General features: G+C 42.2%; 1 protein-coding gene across 1 annotated transcript in view; it reads right to left on the bottom strand.

The window, feature by feature from the left end:
• LOC139536103 (synaptophysin-like protein 1) overlaps positions 1 to 21,983 on the bottom strand; it is a 56,384-nt gene extending 34,401 nt beyond the window's left edge. The window contains exons 1-2 of the mRNA XM_071336262.1: positions 21,763 to 21,983; positions 21,496 to 21,570 (exon numbers count right to left, since the gene is read on the bottom strand). Of these exons, the coding sequence (XP_071192363.1) occupies positions 21,496 to 21,570; positions 21,763 to 21,777 (90 nt within the window). The 5' untranslated portion in view covers positions 21,778 to 21,983. The remainder of the gene's footprint in view (positions 1 to 21,495; positions 21,571 to 21,762) is intronic.
• Positions 21,984 to 22,391: the final 408 nt, after the last annotated feature.

The raw sequence follows: 22,391 nt of genomic DNA on the forward strand, positions 1-22,391 counted from the left end.
TTACAGTGGATTTCCTAGTAACTGGCCACTCCCCTCTAGCCAGAGAAAGGCATGTAGCTGGTTGGCACAGCACATAGGGGAGAGGGAGGAGGGTAATTACTAGACAGCCATGTTAGAATGCACAAAAGTGGAATTATGGTCAAAGCACATGAGCCATTTCTCCTTATTAATTTAGGTCAAGGTAGGGGTTGATGTAAAGCTTAGTGGTTTAAAAATGACATTTGTGGCTAGAAGGTGTACATTTCTATCCTTTCTAACATGGCCAGATAGTGATAACTGACTCAGGGAGAGGTAAACTGCCTGGATTGAATTCAAGCTCCAACCTAAAAGATAACATTGGCATTTATTGCCTACAGGGCCACTGGCTGCTCTGCTACTTAAGCACACAGACAGTACCTCAACTGCATTCAACAGTTAGCCAAGCACACAGGCAAAACTTGCACATTCATGATAGACTATGTAGTGCATACAAAGACACATACCGGTACTGTATACACTTACAGATCGTGTATACACACACACAGAGAATGCTTGTTGATCAGAACCAGTGGTCCTCCTCCTTGTATCCTGAGACAGCTACTCAGACAGGTTACAAGTTCATGAATCCAAGCTATTTCTGTTACAGCTACTGACAGTCTGCACTTTGGCCAGCTGGCCACATCTCTAAAAATGTCACTTCATCACATAGCAAGGCCTGCTCGAAATGTTACTGTCAGGTCTTTAGCCAAACGCCTCTCCTCAGGCCTACATACTGTGCACTAAGTCCTTCCAATGTGTCGGGCTGGGCAATTCCACTTTCTGTCTGGGCCCAACTTAAAACATTCTTCGAGTGAGCGTTGCTTGTGAGCTGTTTGATTTTGGTTAAATGATTCTGACTTAGTAATTCTTTGATGTAGCCTATAAGCAGCAGAAGCAAACAGAAATCAGCTAGTGACAAATGAAGGACAGTGAAGAGTCACTGGGCTTCACATCAGTCAAATTCTCCACGTAAATTTAGCTCCAAGAGGCAGCACTACTAAGCTGCACTCATTAAGAAAGTCTGTTAGCCTAGTTACTGATTTCCTACCTGCCCTGTAGATCATAAATGGAATTTCCATGTCCATGTACTCAACAAAATGAAGTCAGATGCCTAGTTGCCCTGGTTACCAATGAGCATGAGAACCTTGCAAATAGGGTTTGCACTACGCACAGGATCCATTAGTGCTCTACCTCTCAGTTTGTGGTCATACTACATCTGCATTTGTTCCTCTCAAAATTACCAACCGTCCATTCTCAAAGTCAAGATCTAGCTAGGTCATAACAGGTAAAGCATCAGCCTAAACTCATGACATATAGCATATTATAGGTCAGTGACAACTAGCTAGCTAAAGTTAACTATTATCTGATGTGACAGTCTGGGCATGAATGCAGCTTGAAATACTATGCATTATCTAGCTAGCTGCTTTCATTCATGCACGCTAGCCAATATCTTGATTGACGAACAGTGGATCAAAATGATAAAAGTGACATGGCTCAGTTAAACACACGTACAGTACATTGTATAATAATAGTGAAGACATCAAAAGCATGAAATATGGAATATTTAATAACCCCCCAAAAAAGTGTTAAACGAAATATTATATTTGAGAATCTTCAAAGTAGCCACCCATTGCCTTGATGACAGCTTTGCACACTTAGCATTCTCTCAACCAGCTTCATGAGATAGTCACCTGGAATGCATTTTAATTAAATAGGTGTGCCTTGTTAAAAGTTAATTTGTGGAATTTCCTTCTTAATACATTTGAGTCAATCAAATCAGCTGTGCTGTGATAATGTAGGGGTGGTATACAGAAGATAGCCCTATTTGGTAAAAGACCAAGTCCTTATTATAGCAAGAACAGCTCAAATAAGCAAAGGGAAACAGTCCATCAGTACTTTAAGACATGAAGGTTAGTCAATGCAGAAAAAATCAAGAACTTTGAAAGTTTCTTCAAGTGCAGTCGCAGAATCCATCAAGCGCTATGATGAAACTGGCTCTCATGAGGACCGCCACAGGAAAGGAAAACCCAGAGTTACTTCTGCTGCAGATAAGTTCATTAGAGTTACCAGCCTCAGAAATTGCAGCCAAAATAAATGCTTTGCAGAGTTCCAGTAACAGACATCGCTACATCCACTGTTCAGGAAACTGTGTGAATCAGGTCTTCATGGTCTAATTTCTGCAAAGAAACCCCTACTAAAAAGGACACCAATAAGAAGACGACTTGCTTTGGCCAAGAAAAACGAGCAACGGACGTTAGACAGGTGGAAATCTGTCCTTTGGTCTGATGAGTGCAAATTCGAGATTTTTGGTTCCAACCGCCGTGTCTTCATGAGACGCAGAGTAGGTGAACGGAAGATCTCCGCATGTGTGGTTCCCACGGTAAAGCATGGAGGTGGAGGTGTGATGGTGCTTTGCCGGTGACATAGTCAGTGATTTATTTAGAATTCAAGGCACACTTAACCAGCATGGCTACTACAGCATTCTTCAGGGATACGCCATCCCATCTGGTTTGTACTTAGTGGGAATATAATTTGTTTTTAACAGGACAATGACCCAACACACCTCCAGGCTGTGTAAGGGCTATTTGACCAAGGAGAGGGATGGAGTGCTGCATCAGATGACCTTGCCTCCACAATCCCCCGACCTCAACCCAATTGAGATGGTTCGGGATGAGTTGGACCGCAGAGTGAAGGAAAAGCAGCCAACAAGTGCTCAGCATGTGTCATCAAGGCAAAGGGTGGCTATTTGAAGAATCTCAAATATCTTTTGATTTGTTTAACACTTTTTGTTTACTACATGATTCCGTGTGTTGTTTCATAGTTTGATGTCTTCACTATTACTCTACAATGTAGACAATAAACAAATAAATATATATTCTTTAAACTCTTGAATGAGTAGGTCTCCAAACTTTTGACGGGTACTGCATGCATATTTTTTTTATATATAACACAAAAGTATGTGGACACTAAAGGTCGACCGATTAATCAGAATGGCCGATTAAAATCGGGGGCCGATTTCAAGTTTTCATAACAATCGGAAATCGGTATTTTTGGGCGCCGATGTGCCGATCTTTTTTTACACCTTTATTTTATTTTTTGTTTAAAAAAAATGTAACCTTTATTTAACCAGGAAGGGCTCATTGAGATTTAAAATCTCTTTTTCAAGAGCGTCCTGGCCAAGATAGGCAGCACCAAGTCATTACAAAAATTACAGACAGACAACATGAAAAACTACAAGTAATCTAGTAAAAACCATTGAATTCACAAGAGTATAACAATATCAAAAACAGCAAATTAAAAACATTGACAGGTCAGGGAATCAGCCTCAAAATCCTTCATCAGTGATTTAAAAACACCAACCGGGACAAGTTCTTCCAGTTTAAAATTATTTTGTAAGGTGTTCCAAGACGATGGCGCAGAGTACATAAAAGACCTTTTACCAAATTCAGTTCGGATATTTGGAACAGTTAGCAGGATAAAGTCTAGCGAACGAAGAGAGTACCCACCACATTTCTGAACAATAAAAATGCCCAAATAAAAAGGTAGTAAACCCAAAATGGCTTTGTAAATAAAAGTATACCAGTGACTGAGCCTACGAGTGACTAGAGAAGGCCAGCCAACCCTGGTATATAAAGTGCAGTGGTGCGTAAGGGTTTTGCAGTTTAAAATAAATCTCAAAGTGCCATGGTAAAGAGTGTCAATTGATCTCAAACACTGAGCGGAAGCATTCATATATAAAATATCCCCATAGTCTAGTAAAGGCATAAATGTAGCTGATACTAGCCTCCTTCTGGCTTAAAAAAACAGGCCTTATTCCTAAAATAAAATCCCAATTTCAGCTTCAATTTTTTTGTAAGTTGTTGAATATGCAATTTAAAAGAGAGGCCGTCATCAATTAGAATTCCAAGATATTTATATGAGGTTACAACCTCAATCTCCTTGCCCTGACAGGTAGTAATAGGTGATAGGTTCAGAGGTCTATTTCTTGCATTAGAAAACACCATTAGTTTAGTTGTCAGTATTGAGGATAAGCTTCAATTGACACAAGGTATGTTGAACAGTATAAAAAGCAGTTTGCAAGTTCTGGAAAGCTTTTGTAAGAGATGAGGCACAACAGTAAATAACAGTATCAGCATAAAAATGAAGTTGTGCATTTTGGACATTTGTCTAAATCATTTATATAAATAGTGAATAAGAGAGGACCAAGTACAGAGCCTTGGGGCACACCATTCAGGACAGACAATTTGACAGACATGAGCCCATCAAATTGAGTGCACTGAGTTCTATCAGACAGATAGTTAGCAAACCATGCAACTGCATGCTCTGAAAGACCTATTTAACCTGTTGAGGACAAGGGGGTGCTGTTTTCACTTTTGGAGAAAATCGTATGATTTTTAAACGGCCTCGTACTCAATTCTTGCTCGTACAATATGCATATTATTATTACTATTGGATAGAAAACAGTCTCTAGTTTCTAAAAACGTTTGAATTATTTCTCTAAGTGAAACAGAACTCCTTTTACAGACCATTTCCTAACCGGAAGTGAGATTTCCAAAAGCGAACTCTCTCTTCAGGAGCTTGTCTATAAAAGGGCATGTCACTTATGACTGTAGAAACACGTCATACGCCTTCGCCTGGTTGTAATGCGGAAGTGAGAGAAAAAATCAGTTGATTATCTCGACCAGGGACTGAACACAACGTCTTGGACTGAGACGTGCGCACTTTTATTTATTTCCTGGGCGCGAAGTCTGACCTGTACTCGGCTCATTGAAGAACCTTTTTAAAGGTGAATATGATCTCTGGCTTCGATTTTCTTTGATACATGTCACAATATCATCTTAAAGTATGTTTTTTCAATATAGTTTAATTATATTATTGAAATTTATTCTGGACTTTAGACGTGATGCGACGCAAGAATTGGTTCAAGAACGAGAGGCTAGCAATGCTAGCTAATGGTGCTTGCTAATTCTGAGGGAAATCGTTCGTTATGGATCCAAATAAAGTCGGTTCTGAACAAAGGACCCCTTGGAGAACATTCTGATGGAAGATCCACAAAGATAAGGACCCAATTTGGGATGCTTTTTCATATATATCTGTCGAACTGTGCTATGCTACCGTTTGACTAGAAGCAATGCTGCTGTGTGTTAGCTATTGTAGTAAGCTAATATAACGATATATTGTGTTTTCGCTGTAAAACACTTCAAAAATCGGAAATATTGGCTCTGTTCACAAGATCTTATTCTTTCATTAGCTATCCACCATATATTGTTCTGAAATGTTTTATGATGTGTAATTAGTAGTTGACGTTGGTGTCTGTATTTTCTCTGGCTACTGCCGTGCGATTTCTGACTGTAGCTGTGATGGTGGCTATGATGGTAGCAGTAATGTAAAACTGATTTATAGCTAAAATATGCAAATTTTTCGAACAAAACATAGATTTATTGTGTAACATGTTATAGGACTGTCATCTGAGGGAGTTTTTTCTAGGTTATTTAGGTTGGTTCTAGGTTGGTTCTAGGTTAGTTAGGTTAGCTACTTGCATGCTACCGTTGCTGTGAAAAACTGTCTGTCTGTCTTTTGTATTTGGTGGTGAACTAACATAAATATGTGGTGTTTTCGCTGTAAAACACTTAAACAATCGGAAATATTGTCTGTATTCACAAGATATTTGTCTTTCATTAGCTATCCACCATATATTTGTCTGAAATGTTTTATGATGTGTAATTAGGTAGTTGGTGTCTGTATTTACTCTGGCTACTCCCGTGCGATTTCTGACTGTAGCTATGATGGTAGCAGTAAAGTAAAACTGATTTATAGCTAAAATATGCAATTTTTTTGAACAAAACATAGATTTATTGTGTAACATGTTATAGGACTGTCATCTGAGGTAGTTTTTTCTAGGTTATTTAGGTTGGTTCTAGGTTAGTTAGGTTGGCTTGTGCATGCTACCTGCAGCCTACTTGTGCTGTGAAAAATGTCTGTCTGTCTTTTTTTATTTGGTGGTGACCTAACATAAATATATGTGGTGTTTTCTCTGTAAAACATTAAAAAAATCGGACATGTTGGCTGGATTGACAAGATGTTTATCTTTCAAATGCTGTATTGGACTTGTTAATGTGTGAAAGTTAAATATTTCAATTTTGTTTTTTGAATTTGCCGCTCTGCCTTTTCAATGGAATGTGGGAGGAGTGCCGCTAGCGGCACCCGTGGCCTCAACAGGTTAATCTTTATTTAACTAGGCAAGTCAGTTAAGAACACATTCTTATTTGCAATGACGGCCTAGGAACGTTCTGCCTCGTTCAGGGGCAGAAAGACAGATTTTTAACCTTGTCAGCTCGGGGGATCCAATCTTGCAACCTTACAGTTAACTAGTCTAATGCTCTAACACCTGATTACATTGCACTCCACGAGGAGCCTGCCTGTTAGCGAATGCAGTAAGCTAAGGTAAGTTGCTAGCTAGCATTAAACTTATCTTATAAAAAAACAATCAATCAATGACTGTCATTGCTCCAATGTGTACTTAACCATAAACATCAATGCCTTTCTTAAAATCAATACACAAGTATATATTTTTAAACCTGCATATTTAGCTAAAAGAAATCCAGGTTACCAGGCAATATTAACCAGGTGAAATTGTGTCATTTCTCTTGCGTTCATTGCACGCAGAGTCAGGGTATACGCAACAGTTTGGGCCGCCTCGCTTTTTGCGAACTAATTTGCCAGAATTTTACGTAATTATGACAACATTGAAGGTTGTGCAATGTAACAGGAATATTTAGACTCATGGATGCCACCCGTTAGATAAAATACGGAACGGAATAAACGTTTTGTTTGTGGTGATAGTTTCCGGATTAGTCAAAGGTATATGGTTTAGAGAGAAATAGTCGACGCGTTATAATTCCTGTAATAACTTGCGGCTGAACTTGAAAGGGGTTCCTTCGTTATTTCACCGTTCATGTCTTCCATAGAGAATGTCTTGATCTACTTCAAATAAGGTCCGTGTTTCGTGCAGGCTTAAACCTCCTCGACGTTTTGATACCCGTGTAAATCTCACTAGGATAAGGTAACGTTTGTCAACATATTTTCATAAATCCACTCTACAAAAAAAAAGATCTTTGCTAATATTGATCAGAGTTACCTTGTCCTATGGATATCTACACAGTTATAAAATTGGCACGGTGGTGTAAGCCTACACGAAACACAGACCTTATTTTAAGTGAATCTAAAAATATCCTATGGAATAAATGAAGGAACCGCTTTTCAGATTTTGCTAGGTGTCATGGGAATTATGACTCGCACTTTGGTCGTCAATTCTTACCATGCCCATTATTAAAATAGGATTTCCTGCATATAGAAATGACAGTTTGTTTTCAACATTCATCACAGGTAACTTAAACTCTATTTTTATTCAAACAGTTGAGAGTATTTGTCTCCTAAGCAGACTCTTCAGTATCATTGTCACTTCAGAGCTGTGTGTGTGTATTTATGTATTATATTAAGTTAAAATGAGTGTTCATTGTTCATTCAGTATTGTTGCAATTGTCATTATTACAAAAATGTGTGTGTGTATGATTATATATATACAGTGGGGAGAACAAGTATTTGATAACCTGCAAAATCGGCAGTGTTTCCTACTTACAAAGCATGTAGAGGTCTGTCATTTTTATCATAGGTACACTTCAACTGTGAGAGACGGAATCTAAAACAAAAATCCAGAAAATCACATTGTATGATTTTTAAGTAATTAATTTGCATTTTATTGCATGACATAAGTATTTGATCACCTACCAACCAGTAAGAATTCCGGCTCTCACAGACCTGTTGGTTTTTCTTTAAGAAGCCCTCCTGTTCTCCACTCATTACCTGTATTAACTGCACCTGTTTGAACTCGTTACCTGTATAAAAGACACCTGTCCACACACTCAAACAGACTCCAACCTCTCCACAATGGCCAAGACCAGAGAGCTGTGGACATCAGGGATAAAATTGTAGACCTGCACAAGGCTGGGATGGGCTACAGGACAATAGGCAAGCAGCTTGGTGAGAAGGCAACAACTGTTGGCGCAATTATTAGAAAATAGAAGAAAATAGAAGAAGTTCAAGATGATGGTCAATCACCCTCGGTCTGGGGCTCCATGCAAGATCTCACCTCGTGGGGCATCAATGATCATGAGGAAGGTGAGGGATCAGCCCAGAACTACACGGCAGGACCTGGTCAATGACCTGAAGAGAGCTGGGACCACAGTCTCAAAGAAAACCATTAGTAACACACTACGCCGTCATGGATTAAAATCCTGCAGCGCACACAAGGTCCCCCTGCTCAAGCAGGCTCATGTCCAGGCCCGTCTGAAGTTTGCCAATGACCATCTGGATGATCCAGAGGAGGAATGGGAGAAGGTCATGTGGTCTGATGATTCAAAAATAGAGCTTTTTGGTCTAAACTCCACTCGCCGTGTTTGGAGGAAGAAGAAGGATGAGTACAACCCCAAGAACACCATCCCAACCGTGAAGCATGGAGGTGGAAACATCATTCTTTGGGGATGCTTTTCTGCAAAGGGGACAGGACGACTGCACCGTATTGAGGGGAGGATGGATGGGGCCATGTATTGCGAGATCTTAGCCAACAACCTCCTTCCCTCAGTAAGAGCATTGATGATGGGTCGTGGCTGGGTCTTCCAGCATGACAACGACCCGAAACACACAGTCAGGGCAACTAAGGAGTGGCTCCGTAAGAAGTATCTCAAGGTCCTGGAGTGGCCTAGCCAGTCTCCAGACCTGAACCCAATAGAAAATCTTTGGAGGGAGCTGAAAGTCCGTATTGCCCAGCGACAGCCCCGAAACCTGAAGGATCTGGAGAAGGTCTGTATGGAGGAGTGGGCCAAAATCCCTGCTGCAGTGTGTGCAAACCTGGTCAAGAACTACAGGAAACGTATGATCTCTGTAATTGCAAACAAAGGATTCTGTACCAAATATTAAGTTCTGCTTTTCTGATGTATCAAATACTTATGTCATGCAATAAAATGCTAATTAATTACTTAAAAATCATACAATGTGATTTTTGGGATGTTTGTTTTAGATTCCGTCTCTCACAGTTGAAGTGTACCTATGATAAAAATTACAGACCTCTACATGCTTTGTAAGTAGGAAAATCGGCAAAATCGGCAGTGTATCAAATACTTGTTCTCCCCACTGTATATATATAAATAAAAAAAAATTATAAAATCGGCCGATTAAATCGGTATCAGCTTTTTTTGTCCTCCAATAATCGGTATCGGCGTTGAAAAATCATAATCGGTCGACCTCTAGTGGACACCACATCAAATTAGTGGATTTGGCTATTTCTGCCACACCCGTTGCAGACATAAAAACGAGGACACAGCCATGCAATCTCCATAGACAAACATTGGCAATAGAATGGCCTAACTGAAGACCTAACAGTGACTTTCAAAGTGGCACCATCATAGGATGCCACCTTTCCAACAAGTCAGTTCGTCAAATTTCTGCCCTGCTAGAGCTGTCCTGGTCAACTAAGTGCTATTATTGTGAAGTGTAAATGTCTAGGAGCAACAACAGCTCAGCCGCGAAATGGTAGGCAACACAAGCTCACAGAACTGGACAGTGCTGAAGTGTGTAAAAATCATCTGTCCTTACAAGGGTTGCAAAGGGACGGAAACTTTCCAGTAAATTTCCATGGGTAATTAAACCCAGGAATTTGGGTTTAATCAACAAAATAAAGTTAGCTTATAACTGTGAACCTTTTATGTTGGATACACATAAGGCAATTCTAGGTCTTGTGGCATATTTTGGTTGAACTATCCCCAAGTCAATGGAATTGCAACCCTCTGCATGCACAGTGCATCGTCCATCACATAGACAGCTGATTCTCAAGATCATGCACACTAAATGAGATGCTATTGAGCCCACACTACACTGTCTGAGCCGAGGACTACTGTCTGAGCCAAAGTTTTGATTACAATACTGGATGGTGGGGGTAATATTTTATGACATACATGATCTTTTATTAACTAGTAAATAGTAGCCTACAGCAAAGTGTGTTTAAATCATTTCTAACTTGTTAATTTCTGCTAGTTAGTTTTAGCTTGTTGAGCCTGCCAACGGTGTTAATTCACCCGTTTCCATACACGTTTCATTTATCTTACAAAGGAGTTGTTTAATCTAACTGCTAAACTATTTATCTGTACATGGAATTGTATTTGGTTTTTTTTGTCATTCTTTTCTAATCTTTACAGGAAAATGCCACAGGCACTATCTGATGTGTGGAGACATTTTACTGCAGCTAATGTAGAAGGAAAAGCTGTGTACATTTGCAAATACTGCGCCAAATCATATGTGAAGAATGCAACAGAGGCAGAATCATCTGGCCAAGTGCATAAAGTTCCCTCAGCGCTCACAACAAGCAACCTCTGACAAAAGTCTCTACTTCTAGTTGAGGTGAAAATGATGAATCAGACACCTTATCGATAGCAACAGCTCATGGTCCTCCTGGAATCAGAAGTTTTTTTGACTCAATGGAGGAACGTAGTGAGAGAAATGCTGATGAATGTCTTGCTCGAGCTGTGTATGTAACTGGTTCACCTCTGATGCTCACAGGCAATGTGTATTGGAAGATATTTCTGAATGTTCTTTGCCCAGCATACACCTGTCGTGTCTTTGGCATCATTAAAAAGTAAAGACTTATTTTATCAAATCTATTCTCCAATTATTACTACGTGATTAAACAAATCATGTAAATGTAGTTATAGGAAGACGGGGCACCAAGGAAAATCTTCTGATTAAAGTTATAATTTTCCTAATATAACTCTACAGATATTTTAATATCTGATCAATTAGTCTTCTAATTAATGAATTATTCTTTACCTCACGTTAGTCTCATTCCAAATGTCGTAAATTGTTGGTTATCTGCACGAACCCAGCCTTGCCTATGAATTATCCATACACCAATTGGCTTAATCATTTATTTACTAACGAACTAATCACAGAAATGCATAAACAAACAGTAGATATGTTACTAACAAGGATAGGGGAAATTCCCTAGTGGGCTAAACCGATATGACGGCTTGTTGGACAAAGGGAAGTGGGTGTAGACAGAGAGAGCAGGAAAGGAAAACGGGATCACTATACACAGTTGATAATTATATTAACTGAAATGCTAATCCTTTGCACATGAACGCTCACTCATTCGGGAATAATTGCTATATATATATATTTACGTCCATGTGTCGTGATCGCTGTTGGAATCGTCAGTCCGTCTGCTGGAGTCAGTTCATCAGCGTCTCTTTCCCTCTCCATTTCCCTGAAGATCAAAGTCTTGGAGAATTTTAATTCCCTTTAAAGTTTAACTAACATTAAATGCTCATTCATACACAATAAGTAGATGCAAACCGCATAACGGAGGCACCTGTATAAACAGATATAGGGTAATGTGGCTGTATTGTCTTTCATGAGGTCACAAACATGAAACAAAACAGACCGGGTCGAAGCTGGCTTCTCCACCGACCGTTTACACATTCTCCAAAATATGGATATTATTCCAGTCTCAAATTCTGTAATGTAGTAGAATTTGGCGGGAGTTCCTTTGTTCTACTGTGGAACTCGCTCTCTTGCCATACTGCATGAAAAGGTGTAGAGTGTATCTGCCAGGAATTTACGACCTGAGATAACAGAACCTGGCTGTAGGAGAGAGTGAGAAGCCATGATCTATACCCAGAAAAGGCCTCGTCATGACACACCCCTCCAACCAGACATGCTTTATCTACTCATTTGCTGGATGCAAAGTTCAGAGTTCAAGTGAAGGTCAGGCAAATCATAGAGAAAGCAGACTGTATTGCAATCATCTCTGATGGGTGGTCGAATGTTCGTGGGCAAGGAATAATTAACAACATCATCTCCACCCCTCAACCAGTTTTCTACAAGAGCACAGACATAAGGGACAGACACACTGGTCTCTTCATTGCAGATGAGTTGAAGGCAGTCATCAATGACCTTGGACCATAGAAGGTGTTTTGCACTGGTGACAGAATGCTGCGAACATGACGGCTGCTTGGTCTAAAGTAGAGGAGTCCTACCCTCACATCACATCCATTGGCTGTGCTGCTCATGCATTGAATCTGCTCCTCAAGGACCTCATGGCACTGAAAACAATGGATACACTCTACAAGAGAGCCAAGGAAATGGTTAGGTATGTGAAGGGTCAACAAGTTAACAGCAATCTACCTCACCAAGCAAAGTGAGAAGAGCACCACATTGAAGCTGCCCAGCAACACCCGTAGGGGTGGTGTTGTCATCATGTTTGACAGTCTCCTGGGAGGGGAAGGAGTCTCTCCAAGAAATGGCCATTTCACAGTCTGCCAATATGGACAGCACCATCAAGAGGATCCTCCTGGATGATGTATTTTGGGAGAGAGTGGTAAGCAGCCTGAAACCTACAGCAGTAGCCATTGCACAGATTGAGACAATGCCATCCCGTCTGCTGTTCAGACACTGCTTGCAGTTGTAAGATAAGAAATCCTTACTGCCCTGTCCACTTCACTGTTGCTCCAAGCAGAGGAAACTGCAGTTCTGAAAAATATCAAAAAGCGTGAACACTTCTGCCTGAAGCCGAAAAACACCGCAACGTACATGTTGAACCCCAAGTATGCTGACAAGAGCATCCTGTCTAGTGCAGAGATAAACAAGGCCTATGGTGTCATCACTACCGTGTCTCACCACCTTGGCCTGGATGAGGGCAAGGTTCTTGGCAGTCTGGTGAAGTACACTTCCAAGCAAGGGCTTTGGGATGGAGATGAAATATGGCAGTCGTGCCAACATATCTCATCAGCCACCTGGTGGAAGGGAATTTGTGGATCTAAGGCTCTTTCCCCTGTTGCCTCCATCATCCTCCAAATCCCACATCAGAGCACAACTGGTCCTTGTTTGGGACACACACACACACACACACACACACACACACACCAAAGCACGCAACAGGCTGACCAATACAAGGGTTGAAAAATTGCTGGCCATCCGGGCATATTTGAGGCTTTTTGAGCCTGACAACAAGCCACCTCAACAAGGTTGGAAAGTGACAGTGAAGAGGAGGCCTCAAGAGTCTGATGTTCAAGAGGTGGACATTGAGGAGGTCCAGGGAGAAGACTTGGAAGCCTGAGAGGAAGACAGACTAGAAACTAAAGCTTTGGTTATCATTTTACAGATGTATGCTGAAAACGTTTTTGGGAGATGTGACGGATCATTCAATATTCCCTTTTGTTGTTCAGTGAAATCATCCCATGTGAAGAGTCAACTCATTTAATTAAGGTTCAATTCATAACTACATTTTTATTTTTTTACTTCTATTGGAAAGATTTAATAATTTGCAATTATGTCTACTTATGATAAGGTAAAAGGTTTGTGTGTCTCCATATGATAAATATTTTTTTTTGCATTGGATCATTTAAAATTTTATTAAATATAAACTTGAATACATTTCCAATAATTCCCACGGAATGATTCCACCTCTGAATATTCCCCCAAAATGTGCAACCCTAGTCCTCACTATGAGTTCCAAACTGCTCCTGGAAGCAACGTCAGCACAAAAACTGTTTGTCGGGAGCTTCATTAAATGGTTTCCATAGCAGAGCAGCCGCACACAAACCTAAGATCACCATGCACAATGCAAAGCATGCCGCCATTGGAGTCTGGAGCAGTGGAAATACTTTCTCTGGAGTGATGAATCACGCTTCCCTGGCAGGTCGACGGACTAATCTGGGTTTGGCGGATGCCAGGAAAATGCTACCTGGCCCAACGCATACAGTCACCTGTAAAGTTTGGTGGTAGAGGAATAATGGTCTGTGGCTGTTATTCATGGTTCGGGCTAGGCCCCTTAGTTCCAGTGAAGGGAAATGTTTACGCTACAGCATACAATTACATTCTAGACAATTCTGTGCCTCCAACTTTGTGGCAACAGTTGGGGGAAGGCCCTTTCCTGTTTCGGCATGACAATGCCCCCGTGCACAAATCAAGGTGTGGAAGAACCTGACTGTCCTGCACAGAGCCCTGACCCTTAACCCCATCGAACACCTTTGGAATGAATTAGAATGCCAACTGCGAGCCAGGCCTAATCGCCCAACATCAGTGCCCAACCTCACTAATGCTCATGGCTGAAGTTAAGCAAGTCCCAGCAGCAATATTCCAACATCTAGTGGAAAGCCTTCCCAGAAGAGTGAAGGCTGTTATAGCATCAAAAGGGGGGGACCAACTCTATATACTTTTGGTCATGTAGTGTATAATAACTACTATAACAACCGAAGAACCTTACTTATACTTGTATGATCATCTCAACCCAGAGCATAACGGACATAGAGAAAAAGCAACCACATCTCCGGATTCCTACCACAAGCTTTGAACCTTTACACCAGATCATCGCAGCTAGCTAGCTGTAATCCGAGTGGCTACTCCTGGCTAACGTCTCTGTCCCGAAGCAAGCACCAGTTAGCCTTGAGCTAGGCCCATCTCCCGGCTAGCTGAAGAGGTCCACCAGCTAATTCTTGGGCTACAATACCGCTTTTGCCAATTGGCCTGGACCCTTTACTGCCGACACGGAGCCCCGCCAATCCATCACGACTGATCTGCCGACGTAATAGTCCGAGGTGGTTTCAACAGGCTCTTCCATAGCGACGTCGCCGAAGGCCCATCTGCTAGCCCCGGCCAGCTAGCTGTCTGAATCGCCGTGTCTCCAGCTCGCCTAGCGTAGTAGCGACTACTGAATCACCTATTGCTACTCATTGGACACTATGATCACTCGGCTACACATGCCTCTCCCTAATGTCAATATGCCTTCTCCATTGCGGTTTTGGTTAGTGATTGTCTTATTTCACTGTAGAGCACCCAGCCCTGCCCAATACGCCTTAGATATTCCCTTTGTCCCACCTCCAACACGTGCGGTGATCTCACCTGGCTTAACTGGTGCATCTAGAGACAAAACCTCACTCATCGTCACTCAATGCCTAGGTTTATCTCCACTGTTCTTACATCCTACCATACATTATGCCTTGAATCTATTCTTCCACGCCCAGAAATCTGCTCCTTTTACTCTGTTCCCGAACGCACTAGACGACCAGTTCTTATAGCCATTAGCCGCACCCTTATCCTACTCCTCCTCTGGTGACGTAGAGGTTAACCCAGGCCCTGCAGCAACACTCCCATTCCCCAGGTGCTCTCATTTGTTGACTTCTGTAACCGTAAATGCCTTAGTTTCATGCATGTTAACATCAGAAGCCTCCTCCCTAGGTTTGTTTAATTCAATGCTTTATCACACTCCGCCAACCCTGAAGTCCTGGCCATGTCTGAAACCTGGCTTAGGAAGGCCACCAAAAATCCTGAAATTTCCATCCCCAACAACATTTTCCGACAAGTTAGAACTGCCAAAGGGGGCGGAGTTGCAATCTACTGCAGAGATAGAACTCTGCAGGCTGTCATACTATCCAGGTCTGTGACCAAACAACTCGAGCTTCTACTTATAAAAATCAACCTTTCCAGAAACAAGTCTCTCACCGTTGCCTCGTTATACACCCCCCTCAGCCCGCAGCTGTGCCTTGGACACCATATGTGAATTGATTGCCCACCATTTATCTTCAGAGCTCGTACTGTCAGGTGACCTAACCTGGGATATGCTTAACATCCCGGCCATCCTACAATCTAAGCTAGATGCCCTCAATCTCACAAATTATCAAGGAACCTACCAGGTACAACCCTAAATCCATAACCATGGGCAACCTCTTAGATATCATCCTGACCAACTTCCCCTCTAAATACACCTCTGCTGTCTTCAACCAGGATCTCAGTGATCACTGCATCATTGCCTGCGTCCGTAATGTGTCCGTGGTCAAACCACCACCCCCCATCACTGTCAAACGCTCCCTAAAACACTTCAGCGAGCAGGCCTTTCTAGTCGACCTGGCCCGGGTATCCTGGAAGGATATTGACCTCATCCCGTCAGTAGAGGATGCCTGGTTGCTCTTTAAAAGTGCTTTCCTCACCATCTTAAGTAAGCATGCCCCATTCAAAAAATAATAATAATGTAGAACTAAGAACAGATTGGCTCACCCCAGACTTGACTGCCCTTGACCAGCACAAAATCATCCTGTGGCGTTCTGCATTCGCATCGAATAGCCCCCACAATATGCAACTTTTCAGAGAAGTCAGGAACCAATATACACAGTCAGTTAGGAAAGCAAAGGCTTGCTTTTTCAAAACAGAAATGTGCATGCTGTAGCACTACACCCAAAAAGGTTTTGGGACACTAAAGTCCATGGAGTATAAGAGCACCTCCTCCCAGCTGCCCACTGAGGATAGGAAATACTGTCATCACCTATAAAATCAGTGAGCATTTTTCAACGGCTGGCCATGTTTTCCACCTGGCTACCCCTACCCCGGCCAACAGCTCTGCACCCCTTGCATTAACTTGCCCAAGCCCCCCCCTGCTTCTCCATCTGAAAGAGCTGCAAAATCTGGATCCCTACGAATCAGCTGGGCTAGACAATCCGCCTAAATTGTTGCAACCCCTATTACTAGCCTGTTCAACCTCTCGCATCATCTGAGATCCCCAAAGATTGGAAAGCTGCCGCGGTCATCCCCCTCTTCAAAAGGGGGAGACACTCTAGACCCAAACTGTTATAGACCTACATCCATCCTGCCCTGTCTTTCTAAAGTCTTCGAAAGCCAAATGAACAAACAGATCACCGACCATTTTGAATCCCACCATACCTTCACTATGCAGTCTGTTTTCCAAGCTGGTCATGGGTGCACCTCAGCCACGCTTAAGGTCCTAAATGATAACCGCCATCGATTAAAGACAGCTGCACAGTACTGTCTTCATCGATCTGGCCAAGACTTTCAACTCTGTCAAACACAGTATTCTTATCGGCAGACTCAATAGCCTTGGTTTCTCAAATGACTGCCACGCCTGGTTCACCAACTACTTCTCTGATAGAGTTCAGTGTGTCAAATCGGAGGGCCTGTTGTCCGGACTTCTGGCAGTTTCTATGGGGGTGCCACAGGGTTCAATCCTCGGGACAACTCTTTTCTCTGTATATATATCAATGATGTCACTCTTGCTGCTGGTGATTCTCTGATACACCTCTACGCAGACGACACCATTCGGTATACATCTGGACCTTCTTTGGACACTGTGTTAACCTGTCTAGGACATGCGTTCTGCTAGCGGAACCCCTCGACAACATTCCGCTGAAAAGGCAGCACGGGAAATTCTAAAATATTTTTTAGAAATATGTAACTTTCACACATTAACAAGTCCAATACAGCAAGTGAAAGATAAACATCTTGTTAATCTACCCATCGTGTCCGATTTCAAAATTGCTTTACAGCGAAAGCACAACATATGCTTTCCCTCCTCTCCACCCTCTCCGAGTTGGGCATCTCCGGCATGGCCCACGCTTGGATTGCGTCCTACCTGACCAGGTGGCGTGGCGAGAATCTGTCTCCGCACCACGTGCTCTCACCACTGGTGTCCCCCAGGGCTCTGTTCTAGGCCCTCTCCTATTCTCGCTATACACCAAGTCACTTGGCTCTGTCATATCCTCACATGGTCTCTCCTATCATTGCTATGCAGACGACACACAATTAATCTTCTCCTTTCCCCCTTCTGATACCCAGGTGGCGAATCGCATCTCTGCATGTCTGGCAGACATATCAGTGTGGATGACGGATCACCACCTCAAGCTGAACCTCGGCAAGACGGAGCTGCTCTTCCTCCCGGGGAAGGACTGCCCGTTCCATGATCTCGCCATCACGGTTGACAACTCCATTGTGTCCTCCTCCCAGAGTACTAAGAACCTTGCGTGATCCTGGACAACACCCTGTCGTTCTCAACTAACATCAAGGCGGTGACCCGTTCCTGTAGGTTCATGCTCTACAACATTCGCAGAGTACGACCCTGCCTCACACAGGAAGCGGCGCAGGTCCTAATCCAGGCACTTGTCATCTCCCGTCTGGATTACTGCAACTCGCTGTTGGCTGGGCTCCCTGCCTGTGCCATTAAACCCCTACAACTCATCCAGAACGCCGCAGCCCGTCTGGTGTTCAACCTTCCCAAGTCCTCTCACGTCACCCCGCTCCTCCGCTCTCTCCACTGGTTTCCAGTTGAAGCTCGCATCCGCTACAAGACCATGGTGCTTGCCTACGGAGCTGTGAGGGGAACGGCACCTCCGTACCTTCAGGCTCTGATCAGGCCCTACACCCAAACAAGGGCACTGCGTTCATCCACCTCTGGCCTGCTCGCCTCCCTACCTCTGAGGAAGTACAGTTCCCGCTCAGCCCAGTCAAAACTGTTCGCTGCTCTGGCACCCCAATGGTGGAACAAACTCCCTCACGACGCCAGGTCAGCGGAGTCAATCACCACCTTCCGGAGACACCTGAAACCCCACCTCTTTAAGGAATACCTAGGATAGGATAACGTAATCCATCTAACCCCCCCCCCCTTAAAAGAGTTAGATGCACTATTGTAAAGTGGTTGTTCCACTGGATATCATAAGGTGAATGCACCAATTTGTAAGTCGCTCTGGATAAGAGCGTCTGCTAAATGACTTAATCATATTTACATTTACATTACATTTATGTTAGATCACCAACAAGTCAAAAAAACACAGCCATTTTTCCAGCCAAAGGAGTCACAAAAATCAGAAAGAGATAAAATGATTCACTAACCTTTGATGATCTTCATCAGATGACACTCATAGGACATATTACACAATACATGTATGTTTTGTTCGAAAACCAAAATACCCGGAGAAATTGCAGAGAGCCACATCAAATAACAGAAATACTCATCATAAACTTTGATGAAAGATACATGTTTTACATAGAATTAAAGATACACTTGTCCTTAACTTCTCTAGGATATGTGGGGCGTTAAAGTCCCACTTGGCCAAAAGCCAGTAAAAATGCCGAGCGCCAAATTCAAATATATTACTCTAAAAATCAATCTTTCATGAAATCACACCAAATTAAAGCTACACTTGTTGTGAATCCAGCCAACATGTCAGAAATCAAATAGGCTTTTCGGCGAAAGCAAACAATGCTATTATCTGAGGACAGCACAATAGTAAACAAAGACAGAGAAGCATATTTCAACCCTGCAGGCGCAACACAAAACGCAGAAATAAAAATATAATTTATGCCCTATCTTTGACGAGCTTCTGTTGTTGGCACTCCAATATGTCCCATAAACATCACAAATGGTCCTTTTGTTTGATTAATTCCGTCGATATATATATCCAAAATGTCCATTTATTTGGCGCGTTTGATCCAGAAAAACACCGCTTCCAAATTGCTCAAACGTGACTACAAAATATCTCAAAGGTTACCTGTAAACTTTGCCAAAGAAATTGAAACTACTTTTGTAATACACCTTCAGGTATTTTTTAACATTAATAATCGATAAAATTGAAGATGGGATGATCTGTGTTCAATACAGGATTAAAACCAACTATAGCCAGCTTTCTGCTCACGCGCGTCTATCTAACATGACACTTAACGTGACTCTCGTTCAAGATGGCCGTACTTCCTTTTTTTACACAAAGGAATAACCTCAACCAATTTCTCAAGACTGTTGACATCCAGTGGAAGCGGTAGGAACTGCAAGCACGTTAGAAATCTGGTTTCCCAATGAAAGCTCATTGAAAAGAGAGTGACCTCAAAAAAAAATCTGAATGGTTTGTCCTCGGGGTTTCGCCTGCTAAATAATTTCTGTTATACTCGCAGACATGATTCAAACAGTTTTAGAAACTTCAGAGTGTGTTCTATCCAATAGTAATAATAATATGCATATATTAGCATCTGGGACAGAGTAGGAGGCAGTTCACTCTGGGCACGCTATTCATCCGAAAGTTTAAATGCTGCCCCCTATCCCAAAAAAGTTATTAACAAACCTCCAAACGAGCTTCAATGCCATACACCACTCCTTCCGTGGCCTCCAACTGCTTTTAAATGCTAGTAAAACTAAACGCATGCTCTTCAACCGATTGCTGCCCGCACCTGCCCGCCGGACTAGCATCACTACTCTGGACGGTTCTGACTTAGAATATGTGGACAACTACAAATATTTAAGTGTCTGGTTAGACTAAACTCTCCCTCCAGATTCACATTAAGCATCTCCAGTCAAATTAAATCTAGAGTCAGCTTCCTATTTCGCAACAAAGCCTCCTTCACTCATGCTGCCAAACATACCCTCGTAAAACTGACTATCCTACCGATCCTTGACTTCGGCGAGGTAATTTACAAAATAGCCTCCAACACTACTCAGCAAATTGGATGTAGTCCATTACAGTGCCATCCGTTTTGTCACCAAAGCCACATATACTACCCACCACTGCGACCTGTATGCTCTCGTTGGCTGGCCCTCGCTACATATTCGTCGCCAAACCCACTGGCTCCAGGTCATCTATAAGTATTTTCTAGGTAAAGCCCCACCTTAGCTCACTGGTCACCATAGCAACACCCACCCATAGCACACACTCCAGCAGGTATATTTCACTGGTCACCCCCAAAGCCAACACCTCCTTTGGATGCCTTTCCTTCCAGTTCTTTGCTGCCAATGACTGGAACGAATTGCAAAAATCACTGAAGCTGGAGTCTTATATCTCCCTCTCTACCTTTAAGCATCAGCTGTCAGAGCAGCTTACCGATCACTGTACCTGTACACAGCCAATCTGTAAATAGCACACCCAACTACCTTATCCCCATATTGTTATTTATCTTCTTGCTCTTTTGCACCCCAGTATCTCTACTTGCACATCATCCGCACATCTATCACTCCAGTGTTAATGCTAAATTGTAATTATTTTGCTTCTATGGCCGATTCATTGCCTTACCGCCCTACTTTTCTACATTTGCACACACTGTACATTTATTTTTCTATTGTGCTATAGAACGTTTGTTTATGTTTAACTGTTGTTTTTGTCGCACTGCTTTGTTTTATCTTGGCCAGGTCGCAGTTGTAAATGAGAACTGGTTCTAAACTGGCCTACCTTGTTAAATAAATGTGGGGGGGGGGGAGAAAAAAAACACTTGTATGATCATCTTGAAGAGTGATTTGTTAGTCACTGATCCAATTATTGTAGCCATGAGTCGTAACTACATAGACAATCGCTGAAAAGGGTGTTGCCGAGGAAATCTAGCTACCATATGCCTTGGAGGTTGAGCTAACTAACGTTAGTGTACTAGATAAGTGTATTGATGCAGATAGCTACCAAGTTATAACATTACTCCGAAATTAAACTACAAAAAAACAAGTAACTAGCGCGCAACATTAACATTAACCAAGAACATGACAAACTAGCTAGTTAATTAACGTAGCTAACAAGTTTAGTGTATGTGAAAATTGCGAGACAATAGACATAGCAATGGGTTGCAACACAATACATTTTGGCAAAGTCCTCTAAAAGGATTAAGAGGTTATCTTACCCATTCCAGAATCCGAATAAATCCCAGAGGTTCTTTCAAAGGTCCCAGGTCAAGATTGAACCCCGACAGAAGTTTCTTAAATTGGAGAAGAAAAAAATCTGAATCATGACCGTGGTCAAGCGAGATGTATTTTTCATTTATTTTTTAATTGGTAGAAGTATCCAGCTAGCTAGCTCCCAACACTAAAATGTCACGAATGTTGGTCCCCTTCACTAGCTAAAGTTAACTGTTTGCTAATATAACGAAAACTCGTGTCAAACGACTTACCTGAACAACTTCCATGTTCGATTTTCAGCAGTTCGCTATACCGGAAGAAACCCTATATTCTCCCAAACGTACAAATATTGTAGCGGGGTGAACCTTAATTGCATTAGACTGAAAGACAGCAGAAAACAGCTAAACACACAGCTAGGTTAGCTGACGTTGTAAAACTGCTGTCAAACTTTCTAAACTTCATAAGCACACGTGACAAGCAACTTGTTCTTCTTCTTTAAAGTTTTATGGCAGAATACACCTATTGATGTATTGTCGCCACCTACTGAGCGAGCAACTTGTTCTTAAAGAGAAAGGGCATATTTATTTGAAATCCGAACCAGTTGCAGTCATTTGGGCCCTGATCTGCTCATTCTTGTTCCATTTGAAAATGTGTTGTAATGTTTATAATGTAGCCACAACCTAGCGACCTCTTGGCTTAAAGAGAGACTTCTGGATTGTGGCAATGAGTCCCTTTATCTACTTCTCCAGAGTCGGATGAACTCGTGGATACTATTTGTATGTCTCTACGTTCACTTTGAAGGAAGTTGCTAAATAGCATTTGACTGGAAGTCTATGGGTATTTGCTAGGCATTAACGCTAGTTAGCATTGGCTCGTGAAAGTACCTCCAACTTCCTTCATA

Source organism: Salvelinus alpinus, chromosome 12, assembly GCF_045679555.1.
Source record: "Salvelinus alpinus chromosome 12, SLU_Salpinus.1, whole genome shotgun sequence".
In the NCBI taxonomy this organism is placed as follows: domain Eukaryota; kingdom Metazoa; phylum Chordata; class Actinopteri; order Salmoniformes; family Salmonidae; genus Salvelinus; species Salvelinus alpinus.